We start from the raw sequence: 16036 nt of genomic DNA on the forward strand, positions 1-16036 counted from the left end.
TACCATTGTGTACTGCTGGGGAGGAGAGACTGGCAGGAGAACCTGGGGGCAGGAAGGGCTGGAGTAGGAGACAGGCTGAGAGGGCTGCAGAGTTGCCACCGGCTACACACATCACCGGACAGAGGGGAGAAATAAAGAGGCGGAGCACGGAGAGAGGGCGGGAGTCAGAAGCAGGAGGATAGATGGAAACAAAGAGAAATTAATCAAAGGGAAAGATGTGGGTTAAACAAAGAGGAAAAGTTGTTAATGGACAGGTGAGAAATGGTAATCCAGTGTGGTTTTAGAAATAGTTTATCCAAAACAATAAAGTGAGCTTCTACTCCACGAGAGACACAACAGGAAATGGCTGTCATTAGAGATACTGTCGTTGACGTTCAATAACTATGGCTTGTTGGTCAGATGTTCCTTCTCTTTAGATGTGAATGATGTGAGGCTATGGCTGTGATAAATGATTCATTTCATAATCAATTAATCTTGGGAAATTTACGAGAAAATGGATTCATCATTACGGCTAATATATGACAGATAATAGTCAAATAAATCGTCTGTCACATGTTCTTAAAAGTCAGAGGAGATGGAAAAGTACTTTAACAATCGACTGATTATTGAAATAGTTGATGATCTATCTCAATTGACGTATCAGTTAGCGCTCTACCTCAGGGGCAACATTATTTAATCCAACCATTTAACGTAGGTCGATGGACAGATGATCACAAAATAAATGAGGTCCTTTGTAACTTGGTTTCTACTGATATGCTCGACAAAAACATATGTAGTGGAGAAACATACCTGAGCCATCATGTGGTTTCCCATGGGGTGCTGCTGCGGGGTGGGCAGCAGGGCAGTCTGGGGCGGGACCTGGGGCTGAGGCTGTTGTGACGGGCAGGGAAGAAGGCTACGGCTAGACTGGGAGGCTGCAGGTGGAGGACACACATCAGGACTGACTAGGGACAGACCTAATGATGCAGAAGAAGACATGAAACAAAACAATAATACTGCAGATGCTTTTGGGTTGTGAGCGAGATACTGGCTACTGAGGGTCATTTACTATGATGTATGCATGCATCATGGTCCTTACTTACACCTAAAACATTCATCTAAAATATGTCCCGAATATTTATATGTTATCAGATTAAATCCCTTTAAAATGTAATGTTTATTATTATTAATCTTGAAACTTTGATTTGTTGAAATCGTTTTTTGGCAAATCTTGTCTTTTGTTGCTGTATTTTTTCCATTAAATACCATTTTTTGGTTAAAATAAAATAAAATTCAGGGACATTGATCACGAAAGGAAGACAAAGTGGCGTGTTGCATTACATTAAAAGACTAGACAATTACACATTCAAAACTTTCAAATTCAGAGGACCATTCCACCTACAGCTTCTACAGAGAGTGTTGCATTATGGGTTGTTCGTAGCATTAATACTGATAAATTAGCCAGTTTCTGTAGGTGGAAAGTGAATCCGGTTTCCAATAGTTTATATAACAGAGGAAATAAATTCCTGAGTCAATAAGTCAAATGCTTCTCCTGATGTCTTTACTGCAGAAACAGCAAGAACTGAAGCGTCTGTCGAGCGGCCGAGAGTAACAGGATTATGAAATTGTATAAGAAGGGTCAAAAAGAAAATGCAAGCAGCGGGAGGACAATCATTCTGATGGCCTCTCAGTGGGAAAAGCTGTGTGTGTCTAACCTAAGTAAGAATAGTTATGGTCGTTAATAATTACTAATGTCTCGTAGTTAGAAGTTAGTTCATTAATGACAAGCAGAAAGACCTTATGTCTATCCTTTCCTTCGCAGTGCTTACCAGAGCGAGAGCCCTTGCAGCTTCCCTGTGAGCCTTTGTTGCTGCCCAGGCTATCCCCTCTGGTGAGGATGGAGATGCCAGAAAAGCTGCTAGCCTTGGTGACGGGTGGCCGGAGGGTGCGGTTGGAGCTGTCTGAGTCGGTGCTGCTCCAGGGCCGTGGCTCCAGGCACTTCATGTCACTGTCTGTGCTGCTTTGACGACTGCTAGACGCCCTACTGGAGCTCTCACGGTTCCCTCTGAGAAAAGACAGCACGGGGAGGAAGAGGAGAGCGACAAAGAGATGAAAGGAAGGGGATAACATGGGGATGGAGCAGGATAAGGGGAAAAGAAGAGGTAAAGTACCAGGAGAGTGAAAGGGAGGAGAGTGAGGAGGCAGCAAGAGGGAGAGAAGTAGAAAGCAGAGTTGCATTTAGAGGAGGAAGGAGACAACGATGTACATGGGTGGAGGGAGGAATATATAGAAAGGGAATTTTGTAGATCGAGACAGAAATAGAATGAAAGACAAAACAAGATAGAAGGGAGAGCAGAAGAGAAGAGTAAGGTCATCAACAGGTAGAGAGGACACAGTGTGACAGGCTTCATTTAGGATGGGGCATTCAACACTGATGCACATTGGCTGCTTTAGTTAAACCACGATACAAAACACAGGCAACATACCACCATCAATATTATATCCCACTTTGAACATATAACATTCACACGCACAAACACACATTAAAACCCATCCACAAAGGAAAACATACATGCAGGCAGAAAAGATGCTCCACACAATCAACGGGGGGGGGGTTTCACGGTAACACAGGATGAGACAGACTTCCAGGAATTCAACACAAACACCATCAGAGACAGGAGACACCATTCACAGGATGAGCATGAGCATACATTCATGATGTAAACACAAATGAGGTACACAGTAACACATGCAATTTAAAACATGTTATATTGGACACAAACAATGACATACAAACAGGAAACACACACACACACACCTGTAAATTAATGTCAGATGTACATCAACACTCAGACTCACACACACACTATCTACAAAATAACCATTGCTACAACTGGTTCACCACTATGGTTCTGTAAACTCCACTGGTGTACACACACTCATGGTGTTGTTGTGATGCTGTCGGCCTGGATAAGGGCAGCTGCCAAGAAAACCAATGATCACACAGTAAGCCCTGGGGAAACCCCTCTATCACAGCTGAATGGTTCGGTCCAACATTGTCATGACGGCATTGGGAATAGTGTTGCTTCATTTGAAAATGTCCTAATGTGATTTAAAATGACACATCTGAAACTGCACATGACCTCCCTTCACAAAGACACTAGGGGGTATGATTTTAATTCTGTGTTTAATACTTATTACCATAATTACCTCCCAAGATGTTCCTCCTTTTCAGTCTATAGGTCTATTTTAGTAAAAAATAAAACTAATACAATTTGAAGTATAAAAAATAAATAAAAATAAAACTATGATTTAAAGTAACGTCAACATTAACTGTCATAAGTGTTCATTTTAAAGAAATGTTAAATCACATGATTGATTAACATCCTTATAACCAGAGATCTTCTACAATGTCCGCTCTGTTTTCTGGCTAATACTCGGTTACTGTTTACTTTTTTATCTGAACCTAGTTTTATTCGAACAGCTTTGAACATTTGCTCCTGTTTTGTTGTTGCACTTTACATGGTGGTGTAGCATTAGGGTGAATGTGGCTCTGCAGGTCCACAGAGACCAGTGACATTAAGGACAGCAGAGTTAACTCTGGTTTCTTTGAATCCTCTGAGCCCTGTAAGAGGGGTAGCAGGACTTTATTCCGATGTGAATAGAGTGAAATGAATTGAAAACATGAGAGGCTGATAATGGGAATCTCTATGACGAGAACAGTGATGTGGTATGGGTTGTAAAACCCGAGCGATAGTGAGTGGTGTTTGAAGGTGGCTGTGGCTGATAAATATTTCAGAGAGACTGTAATTAATGGAGGATCTATTTTGAGTCTTCTCTGCACAGCCTATTTTCAGGGAGGGTGGGTGCTCTGCCGCTCTCTGAAGGGAGGCGCACACTTCGCTTCGCTCTGCAGACAAAGATGAGAGCAAGAGGAGGGAGAGGAGGGAGAGGAGGAGGGATTCTGCTGCTGATCACATGATCTTTCATCTCCACTCTCTCGTCACAACAGCATTCCCCATCACACACACAAGCAGGGGAAGCTAGGCTGTGCTTCCACCACTCTCCGGCTTTGTTTTAATGGCTAAATGAATCCATGCCTCACAAAAGAGGTTCTGCTTTATTAAGCTGAAGACTGTGCTTTTATTCTGTTATTATTTACAGCATGTGTTCTGTAACACCTAAAATCATTTATTCACATTTGCTGGGTTTGGGGCTTATTTTCAGGTGCACTCTAAAAAGACAGTAAATCATAAATGCCATATTATTAAATTACATATGTCAACCTGTCATGACATTCCTGCAAGCATCAGAAATATAAGTGATAAGGGAATAAACAAATAGTCTGCAAATAATAAGATACAGATACTCAAAATAAAGTTTAAATAAATAAGGCGAACAGAAGGCCTGTTTACAAACAGCAGGGTGTATATTAGATACTCCTGGATAATGAAAAGGAAAAATAAATTGCAGAAGGGACTAGTCTAAAGCAATATTGTTTATTTATAGTTTTGTTAATCCTCAGTGCATAAATAATAAAAGCAATATAAATGTGTCAACTTGGAGTCATTTAACACATTTAACACTATTGGCTGATATTGTTTAGAACAAAACCATTACTGTTAAATTAAGACAACAATGAATCCTTCTGAACTCTACATTCTTATTTTTGTCAGATCAACAGCACGATTGCCCGTACATACTGCTTACATTTGCTCATGTGCTACTATGCAACAGGTGACATGTTAACAACTACAAGACTAAGTCAACCACAAAACAAACAGGTTACTGTGGAAGCGATGCAGTTACTGTATATAAAATGTAGTTGAGGGAGGATGAGTGGAAGGGTAAGTAGGTCAATCAGTCCCCAGTGAAACCACAAAGCAGCCATGCATGGGCCATGGGAAGCCCCACGGTGCAGTGCTGGAATAGCCATCAATCAGCCGACTACGCCAAGCAAAGATATAAAAACCACCACAAGTCACCACTATCATCACCAAACCACTTAGAAAGGATGGGCATGGCAACACACAAGTCAGAGTCAGCAGCACCCCAATACCTAAAGATCTGCCTCCTCTTTTGAGAGCTAGAGCAGTAGCCCTCAGTGGAGAGTCTGTTGGGGTTAACATTAGGAGAAAATGCGGGGGTTACAGGACTGCATTGGAGAACAGGAGGGGGTTTTGGGGAGGGGGAGATAAGGTGGGAGGTAGAGGCAGGCACATTGAAGAACTTTTACCCTGCGAATAAAAAAAATGCACACAAGGCAGAAACTTTGACTATTGAAAAACCCACGCTGCTCTCTCCCTCTCATTCTGTCCTAATCTTTCAACCTCAATGGCCAGGATGCCAAGGGATGGAGGCTGGCTGTAAGTGCTGTGTGAGATAACTACAAAACATTTGTTCCACTACCTACAAATCTTTCTCAAAGACATCTTATCCCTCACAGTCTAACAACCCTGGAACATCTGGAGAGAAACCTCAGCACAGACAGATTAATCTCAGTAAAAGATAAAACCTATTATAGGGGCTACATTAAAGCAAGTGATCAAATTTCTACAAATAAATCAGTATAGAGAATGTTATGTTCATGGCTCTATCCCTCTCCATTTTACATAACTGGAGCCTAACAAGTGCTCTGCAGCTTTAAGGGGAAAGGTGGCAGACATGGAGTATAAATACCCTGCACACATCACAGTCTCCACTAGGATGAATCATCTTACCTGTTGTCGTTGATGTATCCATTTTGAGAGGACTGTAAGAAAAAGGACACCTGCACATTATGAAATGCTTCATTCATCCAGGCGACCAACCTTTCTTTAATAACAACATTTCACAAGTTTGAAATTAATTGGATTTTGCATGGTGATTAAAGTAGCTGTTCCCATGGTTTGATATTCTGCATTAAAATAAGAAAACTGTATTGGCTAAAACTTGAAAGACTCTATTATTTAAAGAAACAACAAGAGAAGGTGAAAACGACTCTCTCTATGACACCTGGCAGACATACAGCTGGTGATGATGCTCTGTATTACCTCTCCTAACAACCTTTATGAAACAAACTATTTTTTTTGTCCAATTAATAAATGTTGACCTCTCACTCTTCAAAACCCTTCCAGGTCCAATACTTACTTCTCGGGCAAAGATCCGGTCTCGTACCCGCTGATACTCTTCCTCTCGCTCTTCAATGGACTTGCTCCGTCGCCCGTCCTGCAGCGGCACGCGGATCTAACATTTAGAGACACAATCAAATTACTAACAGCTATAATCCATCATGTACTTTGGGCCAAAATGTGCTTAAGTTTTATGTAAATGCGGTACATGTGTAGCGTCCTGCTGTAAAGATAAGTAGCAACAGGTCACATGACCACAGAAGCATGCATAGGAGAGCAGCTGCTTGCCGTCAAAACAAAAACAGCAGAATGGAAACTTTGCAAACCGAGTGTTTTGAGGGAGGGAAAAAGTGTGGGAAGATTTAACACCACGAACGTGATAGAACAATGGGAAATGACAAATATGCACACGCATTAGGCGCCCAAAAAAAAGTGTCAATGTTTCAAACAAACACTGTCGGGATGAAAGAAGAAGAGAGACATTTCAGCAACAACGATAACACACTATTCCTTATTATACAAATCTAACCGTTCTGTGGTTACAAACTTGAAGTATAATGTTTGGTTTGAAACCTAAATAACTAAGTTATCAACTTTCTTCTGAAACAACACAGGAATTTATTAGTTAGACTTATATCTGACATAATGTTGTTTAAAATGTGGACCTTGCGTCACTTCTAAGTCTGTCTGCAGTGTGGATAGTTTTGAACATGTCCGGACTACACAGTTTTGTGGCTCACACTCAGGAAATCAACAATGGAGATATTATTAAATGCATCACAGACAGGTTCAACAACATGCAATCTACTGCATCCGAATGCCCTGTCCTTATTTTAGTACCCATTTTGCACTGAGGGAGTCTGAGTCGTTCTATCCGTGTAGTAACTTGAAACCAGGGGTGGCAGAACGGTGAGGGTTTGGACTTAAACAAACACTAAATGTGGCGGTTAAGTTTCCTCCATTTTTCGCACCAAACCAAGTCTTACAGGTGGTTAAATCTCCCTCCACATACTCATTTTGACCCCTGTGGTCACACCCACCTGAGAAACGAAAATAATGAACAGTAATCTCTGTTCAAACTCTGCATGCTCTTACACACAGCTACATTTGTTTCACAGAGTTAGAGTCTCCTGTTAAAATCCCCATCTTTTTTGAAATAATGAAAGGGTTATTTTGAGTTATTCTCACAGATGATGCTGCAGCACTACTACTTCTGCTTCCAGATGCCAAGTTAATATGTGGGCTCACAACTGGAAATCTGTGAGTGTTAGATTCACAGCCCAGTTGGCTTCGAAAGAAGACTCTGCCTTTTTCATCTGAACTGGAAACGTTTTAAACTGTATTATTCCATCGAATCCATCCCTGCCGACTGACAGCGGTGTACCAGTGTAACGTATAGAATATATTTGAAAGTATATACAACAGCAGATTCATTTGATTCGTAGACACAGATCTTCCCCGGGCGCTGCACAATAGCTGCCCACTGCTCCTAGTACTAGGATGGGTTAAATGCAGAGGACCAATTTCACTGTGTGTGCTCTGCTGTGTGCATGTATGTGACTAATAAAGAGGGTTTCATCCTCCGATTCTTCTATCTATCTGTAAACCAGGAACCAGATTCCTTTTTTTGTTTTTTCAAAAGAGTGATTTGGGTCGTTTAGCTGTGCTGCGGTACAGCCTGTGAAACTGAAAACTAACTGATGTGTACATTTCCTTTCTCTTCTGTGTCGTTATTGTTCTCTACAAATGTGACGGTACGCAATACAGCTCACCTGATTATCATCCTTGTCCATGCTGGCGTCATCTCTCTTCAGGATGAATTTCTTCTGGAAGTCCATGTTACGTTCATCTTTGATGTGTTCAGAGAATCTCTGTTCTGGGCTGAAGAGGACAATGATGACATGATTTTAGCATCCTATACAAACTTTACAAAATATTATAACAGCATTAGAGAAATTGAGCAAATTAGCAAGGCAGCAGCAAATAAGTACTTTTACTTTTCAGAGAAACTGACAAATCAAAGAAAAGTAGTTTCTAAGGGCCCCCCTATTTAATGTGTGGGACTCCATATTTGAACCATAAGAGTTAAATAAGGACGCATGGTTGATTTGTCACTGGGGAACTTAAAGTCATGCATTTATAACCAAACAGTTGGTCTTTGTGTTGGTGCTTTTCCCCTCAGCCTCTACATTCCTCCTCAATGCCTGTTGAATGATCTCCTAACCTTCTGTCTTTACATTAAGCGTCTATATTTCTGGCTCTGACAATGAACGTAGAGTTGAAAGAAGGAAGAATTGCCTTAAAGGAACTCACGGTAAAGCTAGGCAATTTGGCTGGATTCATCATCATAAAAATACTTGTATTTATGTCCCATTGTTGTGTTGGAATCGTTTAGGTTCAGCCGCTTTGATTCCTCTGGTGCGGTGATGCTGCTTTCAGCTTTTAAACAACCTTCCCTTACATGTTGCTGCTCGTCAGGTGGTTCTTCATCCTGCTAACACATTCTTCTTCTATTACCCATGTGCTGTGGTTAACCGCAGTGTTAGTTTTTGTGCGTTAACATTACTTCTGAATTGAATTTGCATATAAAAGCCCCTATCTAAACCTCTTTTGACACCATATTATTCCCTATATTAAGAAATGTCTGAATAAAGTATGGTGTTTCTTTGGCTGTTTTATTCATTCTGGAATATTTTTAGTAGATGCTTTGCATACCTACAGTGCTCAGCATAAATGAGTACACCCCCTTTGAAAAGTAACATTTTAAACAATATCTCAATGAACACAAAAACAATTTCCAAAATGTTGACAAGACCAAGTTGAATATAACATCTGTTTAACTTCTAACATGAAAGTTAGGTTGATAATATAACTTAGATTACACATTTTTCAGTTTTACTCAAATAAGGGGCGATGCAAAAATGAGTACACCCCACAACAAAAACTACTACATCTAGTACTTTGTTTGGCCTCCATGATTTTTAATGACAGCACCAAGTCTTCTAGGCATGGAATGAACAGGTCAGAATCATTTTGCTACATCAACCTTTTTCCATTCTTCAAGAATGACCTCTTTTAGAGACTGGATGCTGGATGGAGAGTGATGCTCAACTTGTCTCTTTAGAATTCCCCATAGGTGTTCAACTGGGTTCAGATCAGGAGACATACTTGGCCACTGAAACACTTTCACCCTGTTCTTCTTCAGAAATCCAACAGTGGCCTTAGATGTGTGTTTAGGATCATTGTCATGTTGGAAAAGTGCACGACGACCAAGGGCACGGAGTGATGGTAGCATCTTCTCTTTCAGTATAGAGCAGTACATCTGTGAATTCATCACGCCATCAATGAAACGCAGCTTCTCAACAGCAACAGCACTCATGCAACCCCACATAAAGACACTGCCACCCCCATGTTTCCCTGTAGGCACCATGCATGTTTCTTTGTATTCTTCACCTTTGCGAGGCCATACAGTTTTGAAGCCATCAGTTCCAAAAACATTTATCTTGGTCTCATCACTCCAGAGTAGAGTCCCAGTAGTGTTCATCTTTGTCATCATGGGCCCTGGCAAACTGTAAGTGGGCTTTTTTGTGCCTGAGCTTTAGGAGAGGCTTCCTCCGTGGACAGCACCCATGCATGTCATTCCTCTGCAGCGTACGCCGTATTGTGTCACGGGAAATAGTCACCCTAGTTTGGCTTTCTACTTCCTTAAATAACTGCAGTGAACTTGCATGCCGATTTTCTTCCACCCTTCTCATCAGAAAACGCTCCTGTCGAGGTGTTAACTTCCGTGGACGACCTGCACGTCTCTGTGAGATGGTTGCAGTTCCATCTTTTTAAAGTTTTTGTACAACTTTTGCTGCAGTATTCTGACGGATAAGTAAAGCTTTGCTGATCTTCTTGTAGCCTTCACCTTTGTGGTGTAAAGAAATGATTTTCTTTCTCTTCCATGTGGTGCCATTGCTAACAACATGAAATGGGAAGGGGTTTTCTGTAAGAATCACCCTTTTATAGTCAGCTGTCTGCTGGACACCTGTGTCATGAGTAATTAGACTCACCTGTGGTTGATTATTGTTAAATTAGACATTTGTAGTCTAAAATGTTGTTTTTCTCCAGAGACTTTATTTGAGTAAAACTGAAAAATGTGTAATCTAACTTATATTATTAAACTTGGTCTTGTCAACATTTTGGAAATAGTTTTTGTGTTCATTGAGATATGGTTTAAAATGTTACTTTTCGAAGGGGCTGTACTCATTTACGCTGACCACTGTATATCATCAGAATAAAATATAATTAAGACTCCAGCTGCTGAAGTCTGAACCGGAGTTAAGAGCAGCACTCACATGCGTGTGTTGCCCGTCTTGTTGATGATGACAGCCTTTCCCGTCTGATCCACATTGTGGTCCATGCCGAAGTAGGCCGCCACGCGGTGAAGCAGCATGCGGTGATAGGACGTCATCTGAGGAAACTTCTTATACTGGTTACTGCAGGGGACACAAAACACAGATTAACATATGATATAAACACATGTGTTTAATGTTCGGTCTGTAAAATTAGAAGTAATAACATTTTGAATGCAGAGTTTAAAAAGAGAAGAAAAACAGCATTAGAATTCACTGGTAAACTATGTCTCTTGTTTGAGGCTGTAATGTGTACATTTCTTTTCAGCATTTAAAATATTTGGAGAACATAACCCTTTTATGTTTGCTCCGTTAACAAATGGATTTGCATTCTAAGGGCTTGAGCAAAGCACCAGGCTGTCTGAAATAAAAATAAAAACCCCAATTATTTGTTTTTGTAACCCTGGGATTCTCTTCTGCTGTCTTTTCCCTCCATAATTTTCCTCTCTAAAAAGTTAGCACTGTTCTGCTGACAGGGGTTCACAGAGTCAAGAGCTAGAATCACTGTCAGGCCAAACTTAAAAAGAAAGTCAACTACTACATGCCATATTTATCTTACTAGCTCAGGAATCTATAAATAAAAGTCTAAATTTAAATCCAGGAGAACGTGGCTTACTTGTCGTCATTAATGAACTCCAGGATATCTTGTTCTAGTTTGAGCAGCATCATTCGATCCCTGTTGGGCCAAAGGGGGAGAGGGAGAGGGAGAGATCAGAGGGGGGAGTGTGTCAGTGTAGAGTGCGGCGAGCATACGGAAACAAAGATCAAAGGTATAATATATAGCGATGAATATTTGTATTTCTTTTTTTTTAAATTGTGTTTTTATGAGTCTTTCTTTAAAAAAAAAAGAAGGGGATTAAAGACATTTGACATCAACAATTCATCTGATTACTGGTACAGAGGATGGAGGATAAATGCTGTGCAATCGATGCATAGATCCTCCCGGAATATTAACCCTTGGATTAGACCGTAAGACAAGCAGTGTTTTTTTGTTTCCTTTTAAAATGCTTTACAAGTTGTCAGGTATTTTGCTCGTAAATGCATGTTGCAATTGTTATTGCATATTAGCATCAATGCAACCAGGCTGCGTAACATTTCACCTTAAGCATAATGAGAGATGAATGTCTTAATGATTCTGTTTTAAAGTATGTACCTGAATACAATTACTGCTTTATTTATATAGATATATATATATATATATATATATATATATAATAATTTGTTTGTCATGTAAAAAAATATGAGAAAGAGCAAAAATGGACATGAATGACCAGCTCCATCTCCTTTAATTGTTTTTTTTTAAAATGTTTTTATTTGTTCTTGGGCTCCTGTTGTTACAGATGTGGATAATCTCATACCTGGGATTGTTCTTCAGTGTGTTGACCAGAAACTCATGGACATCGATGCCCGTGGAGTCAGTGTATTCCTGACTGGAGTCTAACAAAGATGGGAAAGGTAAATAGAGGCAGGGAAGGAGGAGAACACGTTGGGAGAATTGTCAGGTACAGTACAGAGCGAGGGACACCTCCGTAAAGAAGGATGGCAACAACTTAATTGGCATAAACATAACCAGCAGATAGCATGAGAAACCAGCTCACTGTTTTTTATGTATTCATCCACACAGAAACTATCACTCTTCCGGGGATCATTTCCACTACTCTAGACAGTTAGGCTAGCCATTTCATCTCAGATGCTCACAGAGTCTAACGGCGCCTGAGGGCCTCAGCAAAGGAAGGGAGTGAGGTAGGTAATGAGAAAAGAAGAGGGAGGGATCCCATTATCTTCCAGAGAAATGAGCTAGATATTAGATTCGGTATTAACAACACACTGGACCGCACATTTACATGTTACAGTCGTGACACGTCAGAACCTTTTAAAAATGATTAATGTGGGACATTTTCAATGACATCGTTATAATTGTATTTGAGTAAGAAGATGAATAAACAAAAACAACTAGATCAACTTATTAGCGGCTTATAATTCTGTCTTGTTCAGGAATAAAAGCATGGTTACAAAATGGCAAGAAGATATATTTGGCCTTACCACGTGACAACATCTTCCGCGGAGCCTTGTCCTTCTTCTCCTTCTCTTCATTCTCATACTCATCCTTTGAGGACTTCTCCTCCTCCTTGTCTGACGGACAGCTGATGTGAAGCTGGATAATTTCCTGGAAAACCACATTCCATTGCCATGAGAAAAGTTGGTAACATTTCCATTTTTCTTCATTCTATCAAGTGTAGCTCAACCTGCATAAACTGCTGTTGCATAGAGGAAATGCAGGCTAGGCTGACTGCGGGGGTGAAGAGTCAGAGTAAGAGGTTAGGGGTTACAGACAGAAACAGTACCGATTCTGGAGGTCCATCAGTGGAGAACGGACCAGAGGACTCCTCACATACTGCCAGACTCCGTACCAGCTTCAGCTTGGCATTAGACTGAAACACAATCAGATATATGTTACCTGTGAGGCTAAATTGTGTTGTTTTTATGGATTTCAAATGTTTTTCAAAGTCCCCCGCTAAAAAATGACAATACTCCTAAAAGTCAGTATGGTCTCTCAGAACAAGCAAGCATAGCTCAAAGAAAATTGCCAGAATTAGGCAGTAGAGAAAGAAAAAACATGGGGAGAAAGTGTAAATGAGCTGCTGGGTATCTTGATAATAATAATAAACAACATTCAAATACATGTAACAAAGGGTGCTTGCATGGCAGGAGCACAATCAGCCTTTCACTCTTTATTTATTATTCTTTTATTCTTGTGGATTGGTTAGGGCATTCACAGAACTACTTTTAACCTGCCAATGGGACTTAAGATGTTAAGCCAATGATAAGAGGAAGCGCACTGTGGTTGAGAGGCTAGTAATGGAGGTCACCTTATACAGCAGCACGCGGTTCAAATCGGGAGCAGGATCACAACGTTACTGGGTTTAGAAAGTATCTGGTTTTATAAAAAATATCAAAAACACTGACAAGAGTTAGCTTACCTTGGCCCTTTTCCTTCCATGGCTATGATTGGGAGCCCGTTTCTGCAAGATAAATATATTATTTAACTGGCCCTAATCAAGACAAAGAGTGCACATAGGAAATCCCCAGCTATAGATTTAACTAAGGGCCACATTGATTATTACAATTGCAGAGCCTTTAAATGCATTCTAATGTCGTTCCTTGTATTGGATTAGTAAAGAAACACGTCGTTGATACACACGATATAAATAGTGTAAATGTTACAACCAGCACTTTATGTTATCAGTTCCTTACCTGCGCATCCTGTGGGGAGCTGTCCTCCGGCTCCAGGCCCTCTCCTGTCCCTTCCTTAGTTCCCTGTGGCAGAGGGGAGGTCTTTCCTCGACTGCAGGGCTCGATGAGCTGCCCACTCTCTCCCTCCTGCTGGATGTCTGTTGTCAGGCTCACTGACATCTTTTCAGGGGAAGGGGAGAGGGTGGGAATAGGGGACGGGGTGGGGTGGAGAACCCAGGAGTGGCTGTGAGAAAAGAGTCAGAAAAAAGAGAGGAGAACTCAAGGTTCTGACAAATTAAGATTCTGACAGTGAATAACTTTAGAGAAAGACACGTACAGTATGTGTGACTGTACAGTAATATAATATCTACCTGTAGGGGGTACCAGATCTGTGCTGTACTCCGTACAGTGAGTCTGGAGGGAACCACACAGGAAGATGAGGGGAACCCACTAAGGTAGTGTACTGGGCTGGGCTGCAACAGGGGGCGAAGCGCAGTCCATAGCAAGCCTCAGCCTTCGGGATGGGGCTGAGAGGAAACACAGTGGAAGACAATGTTATTAAAAAGAAAATACATTAGCTGTGTTGGATGAGTGGTTTTCATTATGTGTTCAGAACAGGGAAGAAAGCTACCCAGTTTAAAATGGATCTAAACAGATACATTAACCAGACGGTTTAAAGAAAACACTACATGGATGAATAAATAAATACAAGATTTTATTTTTCTAAAATAAGATGTGTTTTGTAATTAAAAGTTAACAAGCTGTTTAATTATTTTGGTATGATTTTTCAATACATAGATTCTCTCCTGTTTCTGGTGGACACACACCACCGACGTGCCGCAAAGCCCCGCCTCCATCTACTCTCACATTATGAGCGGTATTTGTTAAAAGTTTGAAATATTGTTAATGATTTATACAATCCCTCTGCTTTTCCTACTTGCCAAGAATATAAATCATCATCATATTTATCTTTTAATAAAAATGTAAATAAATGTTCTTCAATTTTGTTTCTATTTTCCCCTTGGGTAACAAAAAGGGTATTCTATATATATGTATTGTCTACTGCATGGAAGTTAGACATTCTAGTTTCCTGACATCAGTACAAAAGACACATCTTTATCCGGACAATAATAAAAGACTGTCCACATGCACAACAAAGAAAGGCAGCAATATTTACAGCGATCAGGTGAACTGAAGAGGCAGCAGCTAGCCAGTCAGGCAAGGGGGAGGGGCACACCAACAGGCCAGCCACCACCTCAGCGTCCTCCGGGGTGCCTCTCTCTTTTTCTCTCCCTCCGGCTCAGTGCAGCAGCATGGTCTGTCCTCCAGTCAGGAGCCCTGGACAACAAGAACAGAAGAGGAAGACACGAATGACGTCATGTTTCACACACTGAGTGACTCATCGCTGCTGCTGTTGCTGCTTCGAGCAGGGAGGGGGACAAAGCAGCAGAGAGCTCAGAGCACACAGGGCTGCAGATTTCTAGAGCGTGGGCAACACTCTTTATGAATGGAAAATTTGTGTTTTCTGAGAAAGAACTAGTTAAAAATGGGTTTCTTCCCCAGAATTTAAACTAGCAGCAACGCTGACTTCGAGGAGTACAGTTTTCTGACCAGCTTTGTTTGAACATAAACAATCAACTATTCCCATTCAAACCCACATCCTCCTTGTATTGTCCAGCTGCATGCTCATCCTAATAAAACTTCCGATCACAACACACTTTTATATCTTCATCAACAAAGTATATCCTTATCAGTAACAGTATTCTCTATTCCTCATTTCCATCCTGTATTCATCATTAAACCCATTTCCCCAGCATGGAAAAAGATAACAGAACTGCAAACAGCTTTGAGGTAAATTCTTGCTATGATCATTTACTCTGATGCCTTAGGCAGTACACACACAAACACAAACACAGAGGAAAAACAATCCATCTGTCCTACAAGCCTACATCACCCGGAATCACAGGGTCAACAGCTGCATCCACTCTGTGTTGAAATAAAAAAGAAATGTAGGCTCGGCACATGCATGCGCGAGTGTGATGAAGCACAAGTGAGTACAAAAGGCGTCAGAGGCGGGTTTGTCGGATTGGATGCATGCAGCACAGATGAACGCTATTCATGCATGTCCCTGCCTGGACTGCTGTGCTGCAGGACAGATGAGATGAGTGAACAAACTGGGCAGGGATTCCCAGTGTGGGGAGACCCAGGCAATGCAACAGCACGGGCGTCATCGGCAGCAGCATCAGCATTACAACACAAACTGACCAGCACACCCCAGCCTCGCTCTGCTTATATAAGCCAGCTATACAGCGCCAC

At 41.1% G+C, this 16036-nt stretch overlaps 1 protein-coding gene across 12 annotated transcripts in view; it reads right to left on the reverse strand.

Moving 5' to 3' along the window:
• Positions 1–16036, reverse strand: part of LOC134883397 (R3H domain-containing protein 2) — a 48243-nt gene that overhangs the window by 13591 nt on the left and 18616 nt on the right. For 3 of the 12 annotated variants that reach the window (XM_063911734.1, XM_063911736.1, XM_063911738.1), the window contains 16 exons: positions 14898–15058; positions 14092–14247; positions 13742–13964; positions 13468–13509; positions 12832–12918; positions 12530–12653; positions 11845–11923; positions 11103–11162; positions 10430–10570; positions 7862–7970; positions 6109–6204; positions 5700–5749; positions 5039–5092; positions 1809–2044; positions 790–956; positions 4–102 (listed from right to left, as the gene is read on the reverse strand). In XM_063911734.1, coding sequence (XP_063767804.1) covers positions 4–102; positions 790–956; positions 1809–2044; positions 5039–5092; positions 5700–5749; positions 6109–6204; positions 7862–7970; positions 10430–10570; positions 11103–11162; positions 11845–11923; positions 12530–12653; positions 12832–12918; positions 13468–13509; positions 13742–13900 — 1503 coding nt within the window. In that variant the 5' untranslated portion in view covers positions 13901–13964; positions 14092–14247; positions 14898–15058. The remainder of the gene's footprint in view (positions 1–3; positions 103–789; positions 957–1808; positions 2045–5038; positions 5093–5699; positions 5750–6108; positions 6205–7861; positions 7971–10429; positions 10571–11102; positions 11163–11844; positions 11924–12529; positions 12654–12831; positions 12919–13467; positions 13510–13741; positions 13965–14091; positions 14248–14897; positions 15059–16036) is intronic. The other 9 variants (XM_063911735.1, XM_063911739.1, XM_063911740.1 and 6 more) reach the window with 9 other exon arrangements.

The sequence above is a fragment of the Eleginops maclovinus genome, chromosome 20 (genome assembly GCF_036324505.1).
Source record: "Eleginops maclovinus isolate JMC-PN-2008 ecotype Puerto Natales chromosome 20, JC_Emac_rtc_rv5, whole genome shotgun sequence".
Lineage (NCBI taxonomy): Eukaryota > Metazoa > Chordata > Actinopteri > Perciformes > Eleginopidae > Eleginops > Eleginops maclovinus.